Genomic DNA, 27,135 nt, shown 5'->3' with positions numbered 1-27,135 from the left:
CATGCCCAAATGTCAAGAAAAACGACCAGTTGGTAGTCAAACGCTGATTTATTTTCGGTCTTCAAACTAATCCAAGCGTCATGTTCAACATGTTACATTTAGTGTAACTTCAGTGCAATTTATGCAAAACAGTACTGCTCATCGGGATCACTGGTGTGTAGCCTGCTCTTCATTGAGGTGGGGAGCGGGATGGGGTGCTTCCTTGTTGTGTCACGTGACTGCAGATAGCTAGCCTACAGGTCCAGTAAGGGACGCACCATGGGACACAAGGAGGAGATCAATCGCCGCGCTGCCCTGAGCAAATAGTAAATATTCGAATATTCATTTTTACGTTCGAATATACATATTTTTTTATATATTCGAATAAATATTCGAAATTCGAATATTAGTTTACCAGTCCTACCGTGAAGTAGAATGAAGCAGTGAGCCTGAGTTATCCTGACTTTCAGCCCTTAATATGGGTCAAGCTCCAAGAAATACTAAATCTTATGTTCCTACAATTCTATCCCACCCCCCCCCCCCCCCCCCCCCCCCCCAATATCTTTCATCAGAGTATGGTAAAAGCCCACTTCTTGTAAACTCTATGAGCTTAAATTTTAAATTAAATATGTATTGTGTGTATGGTCATTTTCTCAGAGTTGTTTTCACATGCTGTATGTTACTTCCTGTCATTAGTAAATTGACTTTAACATCTAAAATCAATTTAACCACCACAAACTAAGACAGAGAAATTTGTGAAGTTGTGGGGCCCTGGGTATTGCTGCTTTAACTAGTTACTAATCCAGCCTTGAAGCTGTATGTCAACACATCAACAAAAACCATTAACAATACTAGATTCTAGAGACTTTTAAACCCCAAGTTGTATCAAAGTTGACCTATATTTTCATAAAAATAAATAAAAAAATAACCGTTCTGCCTTCTACCAGCTCTTCTCTAGATATTGCTTTTTTCTCCTAAATGATTGAGATGTGAATGTTCTCTTAACTTAAGGAAGGAAGATGCTCCCCAAAAACTGTTTAATTGGGATCTTGGGTGTACCCTTTGTACATGACATGTACATGTATTGTACTGAAATGTAATCTTCATTTGAAACGTATTTGTTTTTGACAGAGCGGTTTTGTGACACGCTTTGGAGAGAAGCCGGGCTTGGAGAGCCAGTGAAGAGAGTGTGCTGTTGGACACTGTTGGCACTGGCCATAAGCATTCTCACCTCTGCTTGTGGAAAAGAATGGCTTAGCCGGGCTGCCACCTAGTGATCACGACTGGGAACTATACAGGGAGCTCCCATACTGAAATACGGTGAGGACCAGTGTGTAGGATTTAATGACATCCAGCAGTGTAGTTACTAATTGCAACCACCCTCCACTTCAACCTCTTCTTACAAGTATGTAAGAGAAAGCACAATGTGTAAAAAAAAAGAACGCCCCTTATAGAGCATGTGTTTGGTTTATAAGTTCTGGGCTACTGCAGAAAATGGTGGACATGTGGAAGATGACCCGCTGATTCTGTAGTAAAACAGAATTTTTTCAGGTGATTATACATTATATCCCATTTCTATCACTGTACATCTGGTGGCATAAATCTGACACACTGGACCTTAAAATAACCCTCCCATCAGAATTAACAGCATCAATGTTCTGGTGTTAATGTCGAATCTGGAGGATTTCAATCATTCCAGGCAAAAAAAAAAAAGCCACTTGTGCAGCAGTGTATGGACTCTGATCTGGTATTAAACCATTTTGGTGGAACTCCATGTAGCCTGGATTAAAGAGCAAAATGATATCACCTGTTATTCTGGTTTATGCCTTTTTTGAAGACACGTCGTTCATTGTGTCACCACCATTTAAAACAAATGCTCATCATGTAGTTTTATTTACCTTTACTATTGACAGCCATTTCGTCTCACTCAAAGATGCCAGTAATGCAGCTGCACTTTATGTACAGTGCATCTGCTCAACTAACTATTGAGTCACCCAATCAAATAAAGTAACTTAACACAAGGAAGGCAACTGATTATGCAGAAGAACTTTATTAACTTACCATTTAAGGCAGACTTTCAATGTGAAGAATTTATGAACACCTGTTTAGGTAAACTTCAAATATGCAGAAGAACATGAACAGCAGACAGAACACTGAAACTGGAGAAGACTTGGAACGTTACATTTCACGGCAAAAGATTAACAGCAGAACTTTGTAAAAGGTACGTTTAAGCCAGCTCCTCTTCACCCTCCTCTTCCTCAAACCTCCCTCCTCCTCAGCAGTGGCATCTGGTATTGCTGGTACTCAGACACCAGGTCATCATGTTGCTCTCTGCCTCTGTGAACTCCATCTCATCCATACCCTCGCCGGTGTACCAGTGGAGGAAAGCTTTGCGCCTGAACATGGCTGTGAACTGCTCGGAGATGCGCTTGAACAGCTCTTGGATGGCTGTGCTGTTGCCGATGAAGGTGGCAGCCATCTTGAGGCCACGGGGAGGAATGTCACAGCAGCGGTCTTGACATTGTTGGGGATCCATTCAACAAAGTAGCTGCTGTTCTTGTTCTGCATTAAGCATCTGCTCCTCCACCTCCTTCATGGACATGCGGCCACGGAAGATGGCAGCCACTGTCAGATAGCGGCCGTGACGTGGGTCGCAGGCGGCCATCATGTTCTTTGAGTCAACCTCTGCGGTGAGCTCTGGCACGGTGAGTGATCTGTACTGCTGGCTGCCCCTGTTGTGAGTGGAGCAAATCCTGGCATGAAGAAGTGCAGACGGGGGAATGGCACCATGTTTACAGCCAGCTTCCTCAGATCAGCGTTGAGCTGTCCAGGGAACCTGAGGCAGGAGGTAGTGACACCACTCATGGTGGCAGAGACCAAGTGGTTGAGGTCACCATATGAGGGGGTTGTGAGCTTAAGGGTACGGAAGCAGATGTCATACAGGGCCTCATTGTCGATGCAGTAGGTCTCGTCTGTGTTTTCTACAAGCTGGTGGCTGATAGTGTGGCGTTTAGGGCTCAACTACTGTGTCTGACACTTTTGGGGAAGGCACCACGCTGAAGGTGTTCATGATACGGTCGGGTACTCTTCGCGAATCTTGCTGCTAAGGCAGGGTGCCCATACCAGAGCCGGTACCGCCACCGGCGAGTGTGTGAGCTGGAAGCCCTGCAGGCAGTCGCAGCTCTCTGCCTCCTTCCTCACCACATCCCAGGACAGAGTCCACCAGCTCTGCACCCTCAGTGTAGTGACCCTTGGCCCAGTTGTTGCCAGCACCACTCTGACCTGTAAGGCAAGAATCAACATTAAGCTTTACAGCACTCGGGCACATGATGAGTAGTGTCTGAACATTTCTGGACAATTCAATTTTTACCGAAAACAAAGTTGTCTGGCCTGAAGACCTGGCCGAAAGGACCGGACCTCACTGAGTCCATGGTGCCTGGCTCCAGATCAACCAGCACTGCACGGGGCCCGTATTTACCGCCTATAGAGAGCAGACCAGATGTCAGGGACGATGGGAGAGAGGGAAAAAAAAAAAAAAAGCTCCAGAGTTTGTGAACAAAATCAGGGCTGCTCTAGACTTACCTGAGGCTTCATTGTAGTAGACTTGATCCTGTCCAGCTGCAGGTCACTGTCACCATGATAAGTACCAGTTGGGTCAATACCGTGCTCATCACTGATCACCTCCCAAAACTGTAAAAAAGTAATCAATATTTACTAACCAACATAAAATTAGTTTATTGCATTTACAGTGTATTAATCGTCGTTTTATGTAGTTTCATGTTTTAATTAGCGAGGCCATCAGACGGTTGAAACCATTTCCCGCCGTACTGGCTTCGGCGCGCGCGGCCTGACCCCTATTGGCTGCCGACTCATGACTTATAGTTTGAAAATGCCTTGCTACGTCACTAACCGCCAACCCCGCCTACTTGAGGCAGAAGCCGGCGCGGTTAGAAAAAAGAAAAACCACTGCCCAGTTGGGCCTCGCGGCCGGGAACCGTTAAAAAATCAGTTTATACCAATGATCCAGAACACTTTGTAACGTTGACGTATTTTAATATGTATATTTAATTTAACGCTGCGTCAGAAGATTAATGTCGTTTTTTTTCTAGCGAACAAATGTCACTTCCTTTTTTTTCGCATTGCAGTAACGTTTGCTGAAGAAACAATGGGGTTGTTGAGATATTCTCAATTAGAAATCCCCTGAGTAATGTTTAAATTCATATCATTATGACGTTCTCAGTTGCTACTACGACAGGAAACTAGCTAAATAACATAATGCAGATTTTTTTTTTAAACAAATACATTTTAACTGTTTTTTTTTCGCCCATAATTCGGACGCATTGGTCAGAAAGATAAATTAAATAGTCATGACGTTTAAATCAAACGTTCAAAGCCATGTATTTAAAGTAGGACACCCTGATATTCCCAGGGTGTGGTTTCTGGGACGCGTATGGGCACAAGCACCGGCAGCGAGAGCAAAGACACGGTGTTTCTGAAACAAAACGATTCAATGTAGTGCTCAAAAACAAATAAAATGTTCTAACCTTAGCACCAATCTGGTTTCCGCACTGGCCAGCCTGAAGATGCACAATTTCCCTCATTTTTACTTTGGAGGTAGGCGAGACCTTTCGATGAATGACTTCGTTTTTTTTATGTGCGCGCACAACGGATCGACTCCCACCTTTATAGTCCAAGTGAACCCGCCCTTCGCTCCTCAGCTCGAATGCCTATTGGTTCATTCGTCCAAACCTCCCTTACAGACACAAATATAGACCAATCGAATGTTCCCAGTCTTATCCGTGATTGGTCTAATCCGTCTGCCAATCAAGTTCATCTAAAACGTGTGACTAACGTGTAATCTGTAGACGTTGGCCTACTTCCCTCATGATGGCGGAATAGAAATGCGACACTGACAACAGATTTTATTCTGCATTTATGAGCCGCATGTCAGCGTCCGTTAGAGACAGAAAAACGTTTGATTTGGCCGATATAATGAAACATTTTGATTTGACGTGATCGTTATAAAACAGTTACCTAATTCACTGTTAGTTAGCCACAGTCCACGTGGCTGACATAGTACAATAGTCCAGTTTAGCAGAGGTTTCACTAGCGGAACTGTCGCAGCACTGGTGTGGCTACAACACTGATTTCGGTCATGTGCCTCATTAGGCCAAAGGGTCCACAAGCTTTTCATTCCAGCTAAGCACGAAAACAGCTAATTTCACTTATGAGTTACTGTACAGTTTGTGGGAATGAACTGATGTGCAGTTTGGGGATGAAATGCTGCTTCTTGGCCTTGATGATGCAGATAAAACCACTAGCCTGTAGACAATTACCTATATTGAGAAAGTCTCACTGGATTCAGATTGGGGTGGAATTGCGTCAAAATAAAGAAAATAATTGTAATACTGAGGATATTTACCTTTTTGTGTGAACAGTAGCCTGAAGCTTATCAAAAAAGGGAGAAGGAGTCTGCAGTGCCCTGAAAGATGATCATGTGTGTCTGAAAGGGGCTTTTATTCACTCACACAGTGCATCTTGCAGATCATGGTCGGTTGTGAAGATGAATAAAATATGAATAGAAATATTAGAAATCAGCCTCAGTGGTTCTAATGTAGAGAGGCTGGCAGAGACACTGCATGTCTGTCCACATGCTGTAATGCAGAGTTGTGGAATGAGGGCCAGATGGCGTATTAATAGTTAATCTGAATGCCAGGCGAGAATGTGGCTGTGACGCCAGCGCTCCTGCATGGTACAGTTGCCACAGCCATGTCTCTAAAGACGAGTGGGGTGGGGGCATCACTCCCAGGTGGTTGTCGCCATGACGATTAGGCTTTCCCAGTGGGTGTTGTGGACTTCTGTGTATTAGTACAGGGCTTTATATAATAGCTTCCCAGCACCTAGTCAGGCTTTGCACAGTATATTGCATGCCATACAATTTTTATGTAGATTAGTTCTTGTGCAGACTAGCACGCTTTCTGGGAGTGTTGCATATTAATTCCTAGAATGTGTCTCATTAATGGAGATAGAATTCATATTCACTCAGCCTGGGCTGCATGTTGGTGCACTAGTGACGGGCTTATCATATCCTACAGTATGTAGGTCACACACATAGTCTCTACTGTGTGTGCATTGTGTTCTGACACAGAAGATTCCTCTCTGCTCCAGAATCCAGACAATCAAGCTTAGTAACTAAATATTAGTATGTAATACGGAAACCAACGATAACTAAACTAAAACTAAATGTAACAATAAAAACTTAAATGATCACACTCTGGAAACCAACAGAAACTAAACTGAACTTAAAAATGAAATACAAATAAGAACTAATGAAAATCCCAAACTATAACTCGTCAGATTACAAGCAAATCTCACTCGTACTGTAGCACTGCTCCTATCTCTGTTGGCCCCTGTTTTTAGGTGCGCTTGCTTAAACGGTGGGGCAAAATGTATTTGTTGTCCTGCAGACATTTGAGCAACTGACCCATGTGTTCGTCTGGCACCTTATTGAAGTTCAGTCCATTTCCTTGTATTAGTTTACCGGCAGATCTGCCACGTCCAATATGGCGGACCCGTTGACGTATCGCGACCAACGACCAACCCGCTCAATGCGGTGTCTATGTATATATGTCTATGATATGTCTATGTATATATGTCTATGTATATATGTCTATGACGGTGCCTCTTCACGGTGCGTCTTGCATGCTGTTTTACTTCTGTCATTAGTAAATTGACTTTAACATCTAAAATCAATTTAACCACCACAAACTAAGACAGAGAACCTTTGTGAAGTTGTGGGGCCCTGGGTACTTGCCTGCTTTAACTAGTTACTAATCCAGTCTTGAAAGCTGTATGTCAACATCAAACAAAATACCATTAACAATACTAGATTCTAGAGACTTTTAAACCCCAAGTTGTATCAAAGATTGACCTATATTTTCATAAAAATAAATAAAAAGTATCAAAGATTGACCTATATTTTCATAAAAATAAATAAAAAATAACCGTTCTGCCTTCTACCAGCTCTGTCTAGATATTGCTTTTTTCTCCTAAATGATTGAGATGTGAATGTTCTCTTAACTTAAGGAAGGAAGATGCTCCCCAAAAACTGTTTAATTGGGATCTTGGGTGTACCCTTTGTACATGACATGTACATGTATTGTACTGAAATGTAATCTTCATTTGAAACGTATTTGTTTTTGACAGAGCGGTTTTGTGACACGCTTTGGAGAGAAGCCGGGCTTGGAGAGCCAGGTGAAGAGAGTGTGCTGTTGGACACTGTTGGCACTGGCCATAAGCATTCTCACCTACTGCTTGTGGAAAAGAATGGCTTAGCCGAGGCTGCCACCTAGTGATCACGACTGGAAACTATAACAGGGAGCTCCCATACTGAAATACTGGTAGAGGACCAGTGTGTAGGATTTAATGACATCCAGCAGTGTAGTTACTAATTGCAACCACCCTCACCTTCAACCTCTTCTTACAAGTATGTAAGAGAAAGCACAATGTGTAAAAAAAAGAAAACGCCCCTTATAGAGCATGTGTTTGGTTTATAAGTTCTGGGCTACTGCAGAAATATGGTGGACATGTGGAAGATGACCCGCTGATTCTGTAGTAAAACAGAATTATTTTCAGGTGATTATACATTATATCCCATTTCTATCACTGTACATCTGGTGGCATAAATCTGACACACTGGACCTTAAAATAACCCTCCCATCAGAATTAACAGCATCAATGTTCTGGTGTTAATGTATGAATCTGGAGGATTTCAATCATTCCAGGCAAAAAAAAAAAAGCCACTTGTGCAGCAGTGTATGGACTCTGATCTGGTATTAAACCATTTTGGTGTGAACTCCATGTAGCCTGGATTAAAGAGCAAAATGATATCACCTGTTATTCTGGTTTATGCCTTTATTGAAGACACGTCTGTTCATTGTGTCACCACCATTTAAAACAAATGCTCATCATGTAGTTTTATTTACCTTTACTATTTGACAGCCATTTCAGTCTCACTCAAAGAATGCCAGTAATGCAGCTGCACTTTATGTACAGTGCATCTGCTCAACTAACTATTGAGTCACCCAAATCAAATAAAGTAACTTAACACAAGGAAGGCAAACTGATTATGCAGAAGAACTTTTATTAACATTACCATTTAAGGCAGACTTTCAAATGTGAAGAACTTTATGAACACCTGTTTAGGTAAACTTCAAATATGCAGAAGAACATGAACAGCAGACAGAACACTGAAAACTGGAGAAGACTTGGAACGTTACATTTCACGGCAAAGATTTAACAGCAGAACTTTGTAAAAGGTACGTTTAAGCCAGCTCCTCTTCACCCTCCTCTTCCTCAAACTCTCCCTCCTCCTCAGCAGTGGCATCCTGGTATTGCTGGTACTCAGACACCAGGTCATTCATGTTGCTCTCTGCCTCTGTGAACTCCATCTCATCCATACCCTCGCCGGTGTACCAGTGGAGGAAAGCTTTGCGCCTGAACATGGCTGTGAACTGCTCGGAGATGCGCTTGAACAGCTCTTGGATGGCTGTGCTGTTGCCGATGAAGGTGGCAGCCATCTTGAGGCCACGGGGAGGAATGTCACAGACAGCGGTCTTGACATTGTTGGGGATCCATTCAACAAAGTAGCTGCTGTTCTTGTTCTGCACATTAAGCATCTGCTCATCCACCTCCTTCATGGACATGCGGCCACGGAAGATGGCAGCCACTGTCAGATAGCGGCCGTGACGTGGGTCGCAGGCGGCCATCATGTTCTTTGAGTCGAACATCTGCTGGGTGAGCTCTGGCACGGTGAGTGATCTGTACTGCTGGCTGCCCCTGCTTGTGAGTGGAGCAAATCCTGGCATGAAGAAGTGCAGACGGGGGAATGGCACCATGTTTACAGCCAGCTTCCTCAGATCAGCGTTGAGCTGTCCAGGGAACCTGAGGCAGGTAGTGACACCACTCATGGTGGCAGAGACCAAGTGGTTGAGGTCACCATATGAGGGGGTTGTGAGCTTAAGGGTACGGAAGCAGATGTCATACAGGGCCTCATTGTCGATGCAGTAGGTCTCGTCTGTGTTTTCTACAAGCTGGTGGACTGATAGTGTGGCGTTGTAGGGCTCAACTACTGTGTCTGACACTTTTGGGGAAGGCACCACGCTGAAGGTGTTCATGATACGGTCGGGGTACTCTTCGCGAATCTTGCTAATGAGCAGGGTGCCCATACCAGAGCCGGTACCGCCACCGAGCGAGTGTGTGAGCTGGAAGCCCTGCAGGCAGTCGCAGCTCTCTGCCTCCTTCCTCACCACATCCAGGACAGAGTCCACCAGCTCTGCACCCTCAGTGTAGTGACCCTTGGCCCAGTTGTTGCCAGCACCACTCTGACCTGTAAGGCAAGAATCAACATTAAGCTTTACAGCACTCGGGCACATGATGAGTAGTGTCTGAACATTTCTGGACAATTCAATTTTTACCGAAAACAAAGTTGTCTGGCCTGAAGACCTGGCCGAAAGGACCGGACCTCACTGAGTCCATGGTGCCTGGCTCCAGATCAACCAGCACTGCACGGGGCACGTATTTACCGCCTATAGAGAGCAGACCAGATGTCAGGGACGATGGGAGAGAGGGAAAAAAAAAAAAAGCTCCAGAGTTTGTGAACAAAAATCAGGGCTGCTCTAGACTTACCTGAGGCTTCATTGTAGTAGACATTGATCCTGTCCAGCTGCAGGTCACTGTCACCATGATAAGTACCAGTTGGGTCAATACCGTGCTCATCACTGATCACCTCCCAAAACTGTAAAAAAGTAATCAAATATTTACTAACCAACATAAAATTAGTTTATTGCATTTACAGTGTATTAATCGTCGTTTTATGTAGTTTCATGTTTTAATTAGCGAGGCCATCAGACGGTTGAAACCATTTCCCGCCGTACTGGCTTCGGCGCGCGCGGCCTGACCCCCTATTGGCTGCCGACTCATGACTTATAGTTTGAAAATGCCTTGCTACGTCACTAACCGCCAACCCCGCCTACTTGAGGCAGAAGCCGGCGCGGTTAGAAAAAAGAAAAACCACTGCCCAGTTGGGCCTCGCGAGCCGGGAACCGTTACAAAAATCAGTTTATACCAATGATCCAGAACACTTTGTAACGTTGACGTATTTTAATATGTATATTTTAATTTAACGCTGCGTCAGAAGATTAATGTCGTTTTTTTTTCTAGCGAACAAATGTCACTTCCGTTTTTTTCGCATTGCAGTAACGTTTGCTGAAGAAACAATGGGGTTGTTGAGATATTTCTCAATTAGAAATCCCCTGAGTAATGTTTAAATTCATATCATTATGACGTTCTCAGTTGTCTACTACGACAGAGGAACTAGCTAAATAACATAATGCAGATTTTTTTTTTAAACAAATACATTTTAACTGTTTTTTTTCGCCCATAATTCGACGCATTGTGGTCAGAAAGATAAATTAAATAGTCATGACGTTTAAATCAAACGTTCAAAGCCATGTATTTTAAAGTAGGACACCCTGATATTCCCAGGGTGTGGTTTCTGGGACGCGTATGGGCACAAAGCACCGGCAGCGAGGCCAAAGAACACGGTGTTTCTGAAACAAAACGATTCAATGTAGTGCTCAAAAACAAATAAAATGTTACTAACCTTAGCACCAATCTGGTTTCCGCACTGGCCAGCCTGAAGATGCACAATTTCCCTCATTTTTACTTTGGAGGTAGACGAGACCTTTCGATGAATGACTTCGTTTTTCTTTATGTGCGCGCACAACGGATCGACTCCCACCTTTATAGTCCAAGTGAACCCGCCCTTCGCTCCTCAGCTCGAATGCCTATTGGTTCATTCGTCCAAACCTCCCTTACAGACACAAATATAGACCAATCGAATGTTCCCAGTCTTATCCGTGATTGGTCTAATCCGTCTGCCAATCAAGTTCATCTAAAACGTGTGACTAACGTGTAATCTGTAGACGTTGGCCTACTTCCCTCATGATGGCGGAATAGAAATGCGACACTGACAACAGATTTTATTCTGCATTTATGAGCCGCATGTCAGCGTCCGTTAGAGACAGAAAAACGTTTGATTTGGCCGATATAATGAAACATTTTGATTTGACGTGATCGTTATAAAACAGTTACCTAATTCACTGTTAGTTAGCCACAGTCCACGTGGCTGACATAGTACAATAGTCCAGTTTAGCAGAGGTTTCACTAGCGGAACTGTCGCAGCACTGGTGTGGCTACAACACTGATTTTCGGTCATGTGCCTCATTAGGCCAAAGGGTCCACAAGCTTTTCATTCCAGCTAAGCACGACAAACAGCTAATTTCACTTATGAGTTGACTGTACAGTTTGTGGGAATGAACTGATGTGCAGTTTGGGGATGAAATGCTGCATTCTTGGCCTTGATGATGCATGATTAAAAACCACTAGCCTGTAGACAATTACATCATATATTGAGAAAGTCTCACTGGATTCAGATTGGGGTGGAATTGCGTCAAAATAAAGAAAATAATTGTAATACTGAGGAATATTTACATTTTTTGTGTGAACAGTAGGCCTGTAAGCTTATCAAAAAAGGGAGAAGAGAGTCTGCAGTGCCCTGAAAGATGATCATGTGTGTCTGAAAGGAGGCTTTTATTCAGCTCACACAGTGCATCTTGCAGATTCATGGTCGGTTGTGAAGATGAATAAAATATGAATAGAAATATTAGAAATCAGCCTCAGTGGTTCTAATGTAGAGAGGCTGGCAGAGACACTGCATGTCTGTCCACATGCTGTAATGCAGAGTTGTGGAATGAGGGCAGATGAGCGTATTAATAGTTAATCTGAATGCCAGGCGAGAATGTGGCTGTGACGCCAGCGCTCCTGCATGGTACAGTTGCCACAGCCATGTCTCTAAAGACTGAGTGGGGTGGGGGCATCACTCCCAGGTGGTTGTCGCCATGACGATTAGGCTTTCCCAGTGGGTGTTGTGGACTTCTGTGTATTAGTACAGGGCTTTATATAATATGCTTTCCCAGCACCTAGTCAGGCTTTAGCACAGTATATATGCATGCCATACATTTTTATGTAGATTAGTTCTTGTGCAGACTAGCACGCTTTCTGGGAGTGTATGCATATTAATTCATAGAATGTGTCTCATTAAATGGAGATAGAATTCATATTCACTCAGCCTGGGCCTGCATGTTGGTGCACTAGTGACGGGCTTATCATATCATACAGTATGTAGGTCACACACATAGTCTCTACTGTGTGTGCATTGTGTTCTGACACAGAAGATTCCTCTCTGCTCCAGAATCCAGACAATCAAGCTTAGTAACTAAATATTAGTATGTAATACGGAAACCAACGATAACTAAACTAAAACTAAATGTAACAATAAAAACTTAAATGATCACACTCTGGAAACCAACAGAAACTAAACTGAACTTAAAAATGAAATACAAATAAGAACTAATGAAAAATCCCAAACTATAACTCGTCAGATTACAAGCAAATCTCACTCGTACTGTAGCACTGCTCCTATCTCTGTTGGCCCCTGTTTTTAGGTGCGCTTGCTTAAACGGTGGGGCAAAATGTATTTAGTTGTCCTGCAGACATTTGAGCAAACTGACCCATGATGTTCGGCTCTGGCACCTTATATTCTAATAAGTCCCTTATGCTTTTTGACCATTTAGCTAAATCATCCTGAAACAGGAAAGCAACAAGTTAGAACCCTACGACAGCCGATATTTAATTATCAGGTATAGCAACAGATACAGTGTTTCTGGAGATTCTTCAGCTGAGGACCAAGCTTCATATCCCCAGACTGCTGAGGTTACTGAATGCCCCATGAGCTCCGGGGGTGCAACGATGTCATCAGAGCCTGAGAAAGGATGTGTACATTCAAACAAGTGCGAAAGTCCTTAAGTAATTCCTAAAGTCAGTATGGACGTGTAATCATTTTGCTGAGTGTAGCTGCTGAAGCCTTTGACTTGGCCCTTTCGTGGTAATATGATATCAAAGGATAATTTTGACATTTATCCACTGCTTCTGATTTACACTACATGGCCAACCCAAACACAACCAAAACCACACACATACTTTTGTCGACATGACAACGTGTATCAAATGTGTTTTTATTATCTTTAAAGACAATCTATGTCTTATATTAAAGTCTGCCTCTTTCAGTTTTAATAACGTGGATATAATCTTTCGATGGAGGACACACAGGTCATGTCATTTATCACACCATACAACATCGTACAATTACACACATACTGTTGTGATATTTTGAAGGATAGCAGCATGGTTTTTGATCACACTAAATAGCTCAGCAGCTCTAGATTGTCATGACACTTAGTAGTTCATGGTCTACCACATAAATTCTAAAGAATTTGATGATGGTCTGACTTTTCCTCCATCAGCATCATGAGGTTTGGATGCATTGTCATGGCACTTGGGACACACATTCATCTTCCCCTCCCCCCCATTCTAATCTAATCCTCTAGTGCTTCATCTAATGCCACCCTCAAGTCAAAAATGTGTCCAGTCAACATGCAAACATATTGACATTCCCATCAGCTTCAGCTAAAGTAAAATGGTCATAACAATCATAGCTCCTAAAAATGAGCATTGTCATTGTGGTCATGTTAGCATCCTGATATTAGCATTTATCTAAGAGCACTGCTCACTGCTCAGCTCACAGAGCTGCTAGCATGGCTGTGGACTCTTGTTTTAGACAAGTAGCTAAATAAATCTAAATACACTAAGAGCAATTCAACAATCCTCAGCAGTAGGGCGTGTTTTGGTTGGCTGCATGGGTTCTTCTGCTGGGATTTGGTCTCTTTAAATCAGTATTTCCATAGTAAGTCCTGGTTGCAGTCCCACAAACATCGACTAGATAACTTGGCCGTACTGTGTAACATGTAAGTAAGTTGGACAGTATGTGTGTCTGTTACAGACAGCCTCAGGACTATACTGTCTTTGATCTCCGTCAGTTTTGTTCCTCCTCAGTCTGTTGCCTTTGTGCTATAACAGATCAATTATTCATTGATCTCTTTCTTTGGGCGGATGGAGTGCATGCTTTGAGTGGTTTGTGGTGACAGCTTGAGCAGGTCAGCTGGAGCTTAATGCATGAAAAAACCTTTCAGTGCACTGGGAGGAGATATTGCTGTTTAATGCTTTTATATGAGTATGTTACCTCACAATGTAGCACTCGCCACAGTGTGCTTATAGTACACATACTCACAGTGCGTGTCTCTGTGAAGCCCTGTTGAACCAATGCTGCTCGCCATGACTCAGCATCTCTCAGGACACTGCAGCATTCAGCACTCAGCCCCCAGCAGCCAGATCAATATTATGAAAAGGAAACAGATGGGATGGACACACCCTCATCAGTCCTGCTCAGAGGTTTTAACTAGATTACATGTGAAGTCACTGATGTAATAAAATATGTGCACTTAGGAAAACCTGAACAGATGCTGTTAAACAGAATTTTATTTCTATTTCTTAAATATAAAGTAGATCCAAATAAAACTGTTGGTAGTGTTCTTTAGATCATTCAGTACATCATTTGTGGCATATTGTTTGTGGAAAATGTTTTTAAATGCCACTTTTCAATGCTGTTACAAATCTGCAAGGCTATAGATATCACCAGAGGTGATATGTGTTTTTGTAATCTGCATAATCGAGTAACCCAAAAAGATAATTCGAATTTTCACTTATGTTGTAACACTACTTTAAATGTGAAAAATTGCACACTTCATGGGTTTTTAGCTTCACATCATTAGATTAGAGTAAATTATTCCAATATTTTTTTACTCTGTCATTGCACAGAGCAGCTGAATGAAATGAAATGCAGAAAGTGATTAGAAAAGGTGTGTACATAGGTTGAATGAATGTTATCGCAGGATAGAACTATATGCTATACTATAGACTAATATAGAGTAGCATGTAACAATAACAATGATATACTGCAGAATAAATGTGACTGATAAGTGCCTTGTGGTCATGCTCTCTTCTGGTGGCAGAACAAAGAAACCTCCCCCACCCTATGCCAGAACACTAAACAAATGAATCAATAGCTTTTTTTTCAACCAATAACAAAAGGATCTAAGTATATTTTTATTTTACATATCATAATCAAGAACACAAAGTGCATAATCATCTAGAATCATTATGCAAGAAGGAAAATCACAGACAGACACATTTTGAAGAAAATAATGCAGCAGAGAGCAGAGACTGATTGTGTTGTATAGATATTGTGGGGAATGGGTAATTGGGGTGGACAGGTGTTAGACAAGAACAGCTGGCCTCGTGTACAGTATGTCTGCAGAGAGAACCACTGATTCACTCTCAGATCAGGTTACTGACTTCCCCTGCAGCAGTATTCAGCCGGTCTCACATTCTGCTACAAACCACAACACTTTGAGGCCGAAGACACACATTAGACTCGATCAAAGTGCGTTAGGACAAACTGTGTTTGTCTGACTGCAGGTTACACCCTGAGCTTGTTCTGTAGGAGACAAGAGAATACAATGACACGGCTGGGAAAGAAGCAGACTGAATAGACTTTTCACAGAGATGTATGATTGAAGCATGATACTGGTGTTTGGATTTAGGCCACTGATAGCTGATTTTTTGAAACAGTAGATGTGGAGCAGTTAGCAGTTAGCTGTAGGCTACATCTAACTGCTACATAAGCTAGCCTACTTAAACACTTCATTAGCCTATAACCAATGCTGCCCTATAAAGCTGAACCACATAAGGCTAACACATTGGTCCTTTTTTTTTACTTTTACCTCCCAAAAATAATATACCATAGAAATAATTTCAGTGAATTATTATTTGTAACTATACCTCAGAACAGAAAGACTGCCCTATGTTGCTCTCTGAAAGCTAAAGCAAGACACTTATATACACTAACTGGGGCGCTAGCTTTAGCAAAAACTAAATGTATTTATTTTACTCTGGTATTTGTAATTTTAAAAAATATCCATTTTCAGGAACTAATTTTTGTAATTCATTAATGTAATGTCATTTGTTATTCCACATAACTAAATGAGGCAGTAGCTAAACTCAATCATAACAGAGAGAGCCAAACTCCTGTTAAAGCTAACTAACTTAGCAGAGCAGCACACATCATCAGCAGATCGGTGTTAAAGTCATCTTTAAATGACATTTAAAAGTATTAAAATGTAGGTTCTCCTATTAATTTTAACATAAATATCATATGGAAATTGTTTGGCTATGGTAATATAAAAATGTATTCATTTATGAAGAAAAAGAAACATTTGCAAGGCGCACGACTAAGGCCTTTAATGATGTCATCTTGAAAGAAGGTCAGCAAAGGAGAGAGGCATAGTGAGGGTAGTGTAGTGAGGCCTGCAGCCTGTGAATCATGCTGCAAGAGAGGCACAAGGCCTGACTGTGCAGGAGTGGCGCAGGTCAAACTGTGTGTGAAAACAGGCATAGCAAAACGACAGGGTGATATGGCCTGAAAAATTTAGATGCCGTTAAGGAGGAAAAAATCCACAGAGGCACCTGACCTGAGAGTTGCACCATTATATCATAGATGGAAGATAAAAAATGGGCTGATTTTATGCCATGCGTGTATAGCATTTGAGGGTATAAAAGGAGTTTGGGGACAGACTGGGGGATCAGACTGGATCATATTGGGGAGACTCGGGCTTTGTTTGTCTGTGAAGATAATAAAGCTCATCTACAGCCAACCTTGATGAATCCTGCATCTCTTCTTGAAAACGTATACAATTTGACTGATTGAAGCAGAATTTGGACTTGGTCTCTGACATCACAGCTGACCGATTTTTGACCCGTCACTATCTATGGATAATAGAATGACCATTATGTTCTTAAAATAAACTACATAAAATAGGTGAGAAGGCTAAAAGAACACATTTTATTTGTACATTCTTTCTCTGTATATCCAAAGGCAGAGTGGAGTATCTGCATTAATATTATCTGCAGTCTAAAAAAGTGAAGTTAAGGCCTTTGTGACCTCAATAGCATATCTGTTACACAAAACATAAAAAACTCAACATCACCACTTCTGTAATTACACACGTATGTAGAGCAGAGTACATATTAGAGCCTCCGGTTGACAAATCTAAACAAACTACAATACAGAGGTGGAGCAATATGCAAGGCATACATTCTCCCATATTTATAATTAAAGCTGTATTAGCCAAATAAATACATATTTGAAGTGTACTGCTTTTGAAAATGGAGTCTCTATTGATTTCCCTCTATCGTTCACTGTGTCTTTAAGAGTGCACTCTCTGTTTGGCTGCTCTCCAGAGACTTGAGTCAGGAAGTCCATTTGATGCTAATACAGCCAGACAGTCACCAGCAGGGTATGCACAGCCACAGCCCCACAGTGTACTGAGCATGATGGTTTGCATGATGCAGGGGAAGTCCACAATGCATCCGCCCACCCTGCTAACACAGGATATTAGGTTACAAAAAATACAACATAATGTTAGGGGGCTGCTGCTGCAGTTCCCAGCTGGCTGCACTGGGGGAGGGTCTAATACTACTGTATGTTATACTGTCATGTCATCTCTGGGACGTGATTGTGGGTGTCAATCTGGGTTCTTCAGTGGACTTTCTGAGTGTACTGACATAATCTGTTTTAGAGATGAGCTTACACTGGCTATAAATCACATCATATTCATTACCAAAATGTTATCAGCAGAAAGACAGATCGGCTCTATGACGTTAGGACTGCACTGCAGAGTTCCTGGCAGCCGAGGGCTGAAAAATCACTTCCATCATGTAGAGCAGAGGGGAGGGACTGGGAAAAAACAGAGTGCATGGGAAATGTGGTTTTTGAAACAGAGACAAAAAATTCAGACAGGAAATGATTTCACAATTTGAGTCACTGTCTCTGCACTAACAACACTGTTGTCAGGAAATTCAGATACTTTGCCTCTGAAAGCCTCATCAGCGACATAACCAAGGCAGCTTTTTATGATGCGAAAACATCATTGTGAAAAAGCAGTTCACGCACCCATCTCGGTTGCCTTAAACTACTCCTCTGCTCTGTTAGTACCTAAACAAAGGAAGATTATTCAACATGCAGCGTGCACAAACTAAACTATTCTGGTGTTTAAATCTCACAGCGCAACACACTTATAGTATTAGATGGTTATATTTGGGTATATTTGGGTCCTTGGCCTACTCACTGATATCACGTGATGGTTCTAACTGGATCTAGCATAAGTCTCAGGCTTTTAGTCTCTTCTCTGGCACTAACAGTCTGATTAACTGATTAACATTAGAAAGCAACCTGAACTCTGGATTATCATACAGTAGTTGCGTGTTTAGTTTGTTTGGTAGATGTGCTGTTTCTCAATGTCTTTTAGTTGTTGTTAGCCATGCTAGTGTGACTAGTGTCTGTCCAACAGTCCAGACTGAAATATCTCAACCACTGTGTGAATGGGCTGTCATGACGTTTGGTTCAGACATTCATCTTCCCCTACGTTGTGTATAGAACTTTGGTGACGCCTTCACTTTTCATCAGGTCAAGTCATCAAGTGTGAATGTATCAAATCCTTGTTCATGACAAAATATAGCGATTTCAAAGACACTCTACTCTCAGCATACTATGTGTTAAATGCTAATTATCATGCTAACACGTTAAAGTAATTGGTGAACATGGTTAACATGAACTTATTTGCTAGATATCAGCATGCTAGCATTGTCACTGTGATTTTGTTAGCATGCTAATGTGAGTACAGGATAACAGAGCTGCTAGCATGGCTGTAGAAAACTTGTTTTCTGATGTAAATTGTGTATTTAATTCACATGTACATGTGAACATGTGACTGTGAGGTTGATTTGTTCAGTGGACCAAGTTTGTTACAAAAATTACAACGAAGTGTCACTATTATGGCACTTATAGGTATATCTGTTATTAATGTTAGATTTCAGCTTTTAAGTTTGACTTTTTTTGTGTTTTGTAAAATGTCACTGACATAAATTCTTACCAATACTCCCAATACTATATTGTTAAGATTTACTCAACACATTAATCCTGCCCGGATGGAATGCATGCATCCAAAATCCTGAACAGGTGCTGACACAAAAGTCAAACCCACACCACAGAGGAACTGCCTGTACATTGTTCAATACTGGATTCATCCTCCATTCATCCTCTATTCAAATAAAAAGCAAATAAAAGCAGCATGATGGATAAACCTCAAAGAAAGAAAGAAAGAAAGAAAGAAAGACAAGTTTCCTTGTTGTTGTCAGTTGAGCTAAATAAAAGTTACATTTGTGAGAACACACAGCCACAAGGGGGCACTTCATGTTTGCCCAACACAGGGGTTGATGGGTGACAAGGCAAATAGTCTGTGAATGATTGTAGGATACTTTATGGTGACCTTTACATATTCAGGACTCACTGATGGTTCTGTCACCCAGCAACCCTCTCAATGCATGCATGGCTGGAAAAGACTGTGAGCTGTGACGTGTTCATGATGAACGGGTTTACCTCGTACACCATCCCACTTCTAATTCCTGGACAGTGGACATTAGGCAAAACCAGCACACAGAGAATTCATTCATTCCTATCTCTCCAACGTCCGCTTCATCTTTGCATGATTTCACTTCCCTTCCCTGTGTTCCCTTCACAGTATGCAAAAAGAATGCTTACACATCATCAGATCTGTTTGAGATATAATTGATTTAACAATATTATTCCTATTCTGATGTAAAATAAAAATAATTCTGAAATGTTCATTGGCATGGCATATTTAGGATGTTTACTTTTCCTTGTTTTTTAATGCTAAATTGATACTAATGACATTTCTGTGCAAAAATTTCGAGTAAGTTTGTGGGAAAAATGTGGAATTAAAGCAACATTATGTAACAGATTTTAAATCATGTTGATAATACACTGACTTCTAATCAGGGGAATGGTTTCTCTGTCATTACCACTCTGAACCCTGTACACCTGTACACCTTTTGTGCTATGTAACTTTGTGCACAATCACCAGTGAGAAGTATGTAACACTTTACAGTGCTGAGTCACACACCACCAACTATTTCACAGATTTTGGTGAAACTGGATCATATTTTATGGAGAAAATGTTTTCTGGTTTTCCCTCTGATGTCCTCAGGCTGCTCCACCTCAACTCTCTGTGATTGGTGAGAGCTTGGTGAAATAATTTTTTGATCATAAGTACTGCAATCATGACAAATACATGTATACAGCTGTCCATATTTACCACAGTGGTATTACACTCTTAAGCTGGAGTCACCAAAAAAAACTACATACTGTTCTTTAAATCACAAATTGTGTATATACTGGAGTATAAAAGTAAGATAAGACTTATAATTTTATGAAATCACAAATGATATGATCATAGATGTCAATGGAATTATAACACTAAATATAAAACATGAATTTAGGTTGTTTGTTTTGTGAATCCACTTCCTCATTTGTGCAGGTCCTCTTTTTTTCAACAGAGCAAATTCTGTTGTGTTTGCTGCTACCTAGTGGTACTTTTTGGATGTTTTCCACATAGACAGTAAATGCAGCAGTAGCTCAAGGTGGATAAAGAGAGGTTCTTTCTAAAGTTAACTATTTGTTATGTAGTTGTTGATTTATAAATTCTGCAAAATGTTACACTGTAAAACCAGTCCAAAACAGTCAATGGTCGTAAAAAATCTTTTATCTTTTTTTTGCTGTGTCTTTGTTTGCAGTTTGTGACTCCATTAAGATTTCTAAACATCTTAAATAAGTTATAGAAAGATACAGTTACCAATTCAAATGATATGTAAAATCTTTCGATGTCACTTGACCTAAAAATTAAGCTCAGTTATTTGTATTTTCTCTTCTGTTATTCATTATTTTTCAAACTTAACCAGAATTCTTGTAGTTCACAGTTCAGCTAATATAATATATTATGCCCTCATCTAGAGATGTGAGAGATACAGCAGGTAAGATTTTTTTTCTACACAAGGAAGAGACACTCTGGCTCGACAGCTGTTCAGGCGAACCTACACTGGCTTCACATAGAGTTTCATTTGAATTAGCTTTCCAGCTGCCAGCCCTATTTATCTAACCCCACTATCCCCTCTGATGTGAGAAACTGTTTTATACATGACCTTTAGCCCTTGTCTTAGTAAATAAAAAAAGAACATACCTTCAATTTAAGTGTGTGTGTGTGAGTGTAAGAGTGCAGACAAGTCATGTGGACATCTTCTCAGCACCTGGTGTTTCTCTGAATTAGGCCCACGACACAGAAAAAGGCTCCACAGTGTGTTTCAGTGTCCATCTCCACCCATCACAGCTCCCTGAAGCAAGCTATATTCAGTCCTGTCTACAACATCCAGCTAACATAAAAGAATTTAGGAGCTGAGACCAAGTCTTAACTTTTCATGCATGCATACAAAGTATTTATTGTTACTTCTAAGAGTAAGAGCAACCTTACACAATTTTAATGCACAGTAATAAACAGATCCCTAATGAGGCATCCACATGTGTTCAGGTCTTTAATTTAACCTGCACAGTGGATCTATTCAAATGGTGTGAATCAGTGATGTGTGCTTGATAATCAGGTGAATATTGCTCATAAAAAATGAGCAGCAGCTAAAATGAGAGTAGTCACGAAGAATCTTTTTACTCAGATCTGAATATATATATATATATCATCTACCATTAATACCATAGATAAACTGGAAACACCAATGCCACACTGATTTACAAACTTGAGCCTCAACACACTGAAAAAACTCTTTTATTTGATGTTTTTTGTTTTTTTTTAAAGATTTTTGTTTGGCCTTTTATGATAGTACATCTGAAGATAGACAGGAAGCAAGGGGCAGAGAGAGTGGGAGTGACATGCAGTTAGTGGCCGCCTGATGCAGGATTCGAGCCGGGGCCAGCTGCAGCGAGGACTATAGCCTCTTACACACGGGGCGGCCGCTTAACCCACTACGCTACTGACCGCCCCTTTTATTTGATGTTTTCTTTAAATTCTTTACAACACAGAGGATTTAACAGTTGTGGGCTGGAGGTTGCAGGGAGGGTCCAGGTCATCTACAGCAGTGTGCACATTTTCTTTGGGCTCCATCCACCTCTCTGCCAGCTATAAAATGCACAGCCTTTATCCTGGAAAGTGAAAGTAAATAAGTGAGGTATGGTAGTGTTCAACTGATGAAGCTAAAGCATGAGAAGATGTTTGACGATTCCAACATGCAACTCGGAATAATGGCCTTGAAAATTGTCTTCTTTGTCTATAACGTTATGTTAAATGCACATCTTTGTGACATCTTGCTAATTTGGACAAAATCATAACTTGAAACTAAAACATAGCTTGAAGGCGCAATTATCCTGCATTGACAACATGTTTGGGCAATGAAGTTCTCAATATCTGAACCAAACAGACACTTTTTTTTCTTCAGTTGCAAACTTGAAGTTTGACTTCTGCAGATAAAACATGTAAAGGTGTGGTTGTATGTTACCTAGTGGGAGCACGTTCTTCTCGAAGTATCCCTCGTTGCTTATGTTGCCAGCTGGCCGGTACTGCCCAACCACAAAGACTGTATTTCCATTCGTAGCCATTCCCACGCCCAGTTCAGTGCTGTCTTTCCACACCACCTGAGTAAAATGACCTGCAGGAAATGACACAGCAGTGTAGTAAGGTCAAAGTCTCTTCCAGTGTTGCATCAACTTCAAAATTCTGTATACCTACATCTAAAGCTAAATGAAACGACAGACACAAAGTCAATAAAAACCCTAAGTTATCTGTCCCACTAAATGTGACTAACTGTGACGGAGCAACACATCTATCCTTTGGAAGTTTTACCAGTATTGCCGGTGAATCCAGGACTGCTCCAGTTGTAATCCTTGATCTCACTGTACCACGAATCTACAGCTTCTTTCCCTAAAAAGAAATAACGAAGGAGAAATAAAAAAAAAATGCATAAAATGAACATGATATAAACATGTCATATGGATGGAAGTGGAACTTTGAGAGATGTGACTGCGAAAAAAAGAATGACTTTTTAAAATGTTGGGTCTATAATCCACCTGTTAGATTGAGGGTAGCTGAACTGGACTTATTGAAGATGTTCTCTCCATCCTTTGTTTCACTGTGCATCATGGTCATGTTTGCCAGCAGGTGATCGGCCCATTTCTGAGCTGTAGCACTCAGCTCGCTGTTCAGGGTCATCGGTGGTGTGCTGTGCTTTGCCCTGTAGGCATTGTGGGCTTCCAGGAACACCTGTTGAAAACTTGCATCTGTAGATAGGAAAACATTATCAATTGATGAGCTTTTAGCGCTCAGAGGAAACACATCTTGTGCAATTACAGATGCTTGGCATGTTCAAACATTGTGGATGTAGACAGGATGAATCCTGTCCTGGGATAATACAAATCTCTTCAGTGATGATGCCTTTATAATTCCTCAACAAACAGTTCACTAACCTGCCATTGTGCCTCTGAATATGACGGCTGAAATCAAATAAAACACAGGCAATTATTACAAATTCACAAATATTCTGTAAAAGCATCATCCAGGTGCTCAGACATAAAGCTGAGGTCCTGTGACTGCAGTGATCTCTGCCACTTACCTAGTTCAAGGTGTTTTCCTAAGGTCTGGAGAGATGTCCTGTAAAGATGTGGTGCCTTTAGTGTCTTGAAGCTGATACTTATATGCATGAGTCCGACCTCTCCCCCCTCATCTGTAAGTAGGAGGAGACAGACACCCAGCATTTATCTGTAATAATTTTGTGAGTGCTATTAGAATACTTTATGGTGACCTTTACATATTCAGGGCTAAGGTGATCACATCCAGATATGATCACATGATCAGTTTGCATGTTACTGTCACTCCGCAACCCTCTCAGTGCATGCATGGCTGGAAAAGATGGGGAGTTTCATCCTAACAGGACACGTGACTGTTGTCGTGATCAACCCTGTGACACGTTCATGATGGACATGTTTACCTCGTATCACCATCCCTCTTCTAAATCCTGGACAGTGGACATTAGGCAAAACCAGCAGACAGAGAATTCATTCATTCCATTCCTGTCTCTCCGACGTCCTCTGATATGCTGCATCTTTGCATGACTGCAAATTCACTTCCCTTCCCTGTGTGGTGACAGGCATACAATGCAGTCTTGAGCACAAATGGAATGGAATTCAAGCAAATAATATAATTATAACAAATACACGTGTACAGCTGTCTATATTTACCACAGTGGGATTACACTCTGAAACTGAAGGCACCGAATCACAAACATACATAGTTTTACACACTGTTGTTTTCAACTCATAAATACTGCACATGCTATAGTATAAAAGTAAAATAAGGATTTTTAATTTTATTACATTTTCAATGAATTGATGAGTCATATATATCAGTGGAAAAATTCTGCAGGCTATAACATGCAGAGCAAAGAAGCACTTTCTGTTATGTTTGCTGCCGCCTAGTGGTACTTTATGGATTATATTTTCACAAAAACAGTAAACGCATTAGAAACTCATGGCGGATAAAGAGAGATTCTTTCTAAAGTTAACTATTTGTAATGTAGTTGTTGATTTATAAACTCTGCATTTCAGTTTTAATGCAAAATGTTACACTATAAAACCAGTGCAAAACAAACCAGTGAATGGTCTTAAAACATTTTTCAGGTTGTCAGGTTGTTTTTCAGTGTTGACTGCAGAGTCTAAAGAGTTTGTGACTAAAGTCCTTTAAGATTTATAGACATCTTAAATAAGTTATAGAAAGATACACTTTTCCCTAATGAGGCATCCACATCTTACAATAAAGTGTTCAGGTCTTTAATTTAACCTGCATTGTTGATCTATTTAAATGGTGTGAATCAGTGATATGTGCTTGATAATCAGGTGAATATTGCTCAGCACTGATTGCTCATAAAAAATGAGCAGCTAAAATGAGAGTAGTCATGAAGAATCCTTTTACTCAAATCTGAATATATATATATTATATAATATAATATATATATATATATATATAATAATAGATATATATATATATATATATATATATATATATAGTATAATGTATATATACCATAGATGAGACAGACTCTGTAACATAAACTGGAAACACCAAGCCACATTGATTTACAAACTTTATATGCACCTCAACACACTGAAAAAAACTCTGAATCGGCACAGTTTCGAGAACAAACTTTTATTTGATGTTTTTAAAATTCTTTACAACACAGAGGATTTAAACGTTGTGGGCTGGAGGTTGCAGGGAGGGTCCAGGTCACTACAGCAGTGTGCACATTTCTTTGGGCTCCATCCACCTCTCTGCCACGATAAAATGCACAGCCTTTAGCTGGAAAGTGAAAGTAAATAAGTGAGGTATGGTAGTGTTCAACTGATGAAGCTAAAGCATGAGAAGATGTTTGACGATTCCAACATGCAACTCGGAATAATGGCCTTGAAAATTGTCTTCTTTGCCTATAACGTTATGTTAAATGCACATCTTTGTGACATCTTGCTAATTTGGACAAAATCATAACTTGAAACTAAAACTAGCTGAAGGCGCTATTACTCCTGCGTTGACAACATGTTTGGGCAATGAATTTCTCATATCTGAACCAAACAGACACTTTTGTTTTTTTCTTCAGTTGCAAACTGAAGTTTGACTTCTGCAGATAAAACATGTAAAGGGGTGGTGGTAGTTACCTAGTGGGAGCACGTTCTTCTCGAAGTATCCCTCGTTGCTTATGTTGCCAGCTGCCGGTACGGCCCAACCACAAAGACTGTATTTCCATTCGTAGCCTTCCCACGCCCAGTTCAGTGCTGTCTTTCCACACCACCTGAGTAAAATGACCTGCAGGAAATGACACAGCAGTGTAGTAAGGTCAAAGTCCTTCCATGGTTGCATCAACTCAAAATTCTGTATACTACATCTAAAGCTAAATGAAACGACAGACACAAAGTCAATAAAAACCCTAAGTTATCTGTCCACTAATGTGACAACTGTGACGGAGCAACACATCTATCCTTGGAAGTTTTACCAGTATTGCCGGTGAATCCAGGACTGCTCCAGTTGTAATCCTTGATCTCACTGTACCACGAATCTACAGCTTCTTTCCCTAAAAAGAAATAACGAAGGAAAATAAAAAAAAAATGCATAAAATGAACATGATATAAACATGTCATATGGATGGAAGTGGAACTTTGAGAGATGTGACTGCGAAAAAAAGAATGACTTTTTAAAATGTTGGGTCTATAATCCACCTGTTAGATTGAGGGTAGCTGAACTGGACTTATTGAAGATGTTCTCTCCATCCTTTGTTTCACTGTGCATCATGGTCATGTTTGCCAGCAGGTGATCGGCCCATTTCTGAGCTGTAGCACTCAGCTCGCTGTTCAGGGTCATCGGTGGTGTGCTGTGCTTTGCCCTGTAGGCATTGTGGGCTTCCAGGAACACCTGTTGAAAACTTGCATCTGTAGATAGGAAAACATTATCAATTGATGAGCTTTTAGCGCTCAGAGGAAACACATCTTGTGCAATTACAGATGCTTGGCATGTTCAAACATTGTGGATGTAGACAGCATGAATCCTGTCCTGGGATAATACAAATCTCTTCAGTGATGATGCCTTTATAATTTCTCAACAAACAGTTCACTAACCTGCCATTGTGCCTCTGAATATGACGGCTGAAATCAAATAAAACACAGGCAATTATTACAAATTCACAAATATTCTGTAAAAGCATCATCCAGGTGCTCAGACATAAAGCTGAGGTCCTGTGACTGCAGTGATCTCTGCCACTTACCTAGTTCAAGGTGTTTTCCTAAGGTCTGGAGAGATGTCCTGTAAAGATGTGGTGCCTTTAGTGTCTTGAAGCTGATACTTATATGCATGAGTCCGACCTCTCCCCCCCTCATCTGTAAGTAGGAGGAGACAGACATCCAGCCCTTGTCTGTAATTATTTCACTGTGGCACCTCTCCTACAGAAAGTAAGTCAGAGGTGGTCCTGGCTACATATACCCCCTGGGCGTTTTCATTTTTCACATAACCCAATTAATTACATGTAGGTATATGGGTCTATATTAATTCTATGAATGAAATACAATTTATTTGGAAGCAGTTTGTGTTGTGTGGCCTGCCGCCTGGGATCAGTCTGCCCCTCACCCCC

General features: G+C 41.0%; 2 protein-coding genes and 2 pseudogenes across 4 annotated transcripts in view; 1 reads left to right on the top strand and 3 right to left on the bottom strand.

Moving 5' to 3' along the window:
- Nucleotides 1–8,192, top strand: part of bcl2l16 (BCL2 like 16) — an 11,533-nt gene extending 3,341 nt beyond the window's left edge. For 2 of the 3 annotated variants that reach the window (XM_027276769.1, XM_027276773.1), the window contains exon 3: nucleotides 1,111–1,196. In XM_027276769.1, coding sequence (XP_027132570.1) covers nucleotides 1,111–1,161 — 51 coding nt within the window. In that variant the 3' untranslated portion in view covers nucleotides 1,162–1,196. Of the gene's footprint in view, nucleotides 1–1,110; nucleotides 1,197–7,185 lie in introns of those variants that run through there. The other variant, XM_010736971.3, reaches the window with a different exon arrangement.
- On the bottom strand, nucleotides 2,192–4,595 carry LOC113745243 (tubulin beta-1 chain-like; annotated as a pseudogene).
- Nucleotides 8,103–10,799, bottom strand: tubb2b (tubulin, beta 2b). The gene is made up of 4 exons (XM_027276758.1): nucleotides 10,643–10,799; nucleotides 9,667–9,775; nucleotides 9,456–9,566; nucleotides 8,103–9,367 (listed from the first exon to the last, which is right to left on the bottom strand). The coding sequence occupies exons 1-4, from the start codon at nucleotides 10,697–10,699 to the stop codon at nucleotides 8,304–8,306; spliced, it is 1,341 nt and encodes a 446-aa protein (XP_027132559.1). The 5' UTR covers nucleotides 10,700–10,799; the 3' UTR covers nucleotides 8,103–8,303.
- Nucleotides 10,800–21,759: 10,960 nt separating this feature from the next.
- LOC104923783 (uncharacterized) lies at nucleotides 21,760–26,872 on the bottom strand (annotated as a pseudogene).
- Between the last annotated feature and the right edge of the window lie 263 nt (nucleotides 26,873–27,135).

The sequence above is a fragment of the Larimichthys crocea genome, chromosome III, assembly GCF_000972845.2.
Source record: "Larimichthys crocea isolate SSNF chromosome III, L_crocea_2.0, whole genome shotgun sequence".
In the NCBI taxonomy this organism is placed as follows: Eukaryota; Metazoa; Chordata; class Actinopteri; family Sciaenidae; genus Larimichthys; species Larimichthys crocea.
Note: the sequence above shows the minus strand (reverse complement) of the source record. Positions and strands in the feature narration are given on the sequence as shown.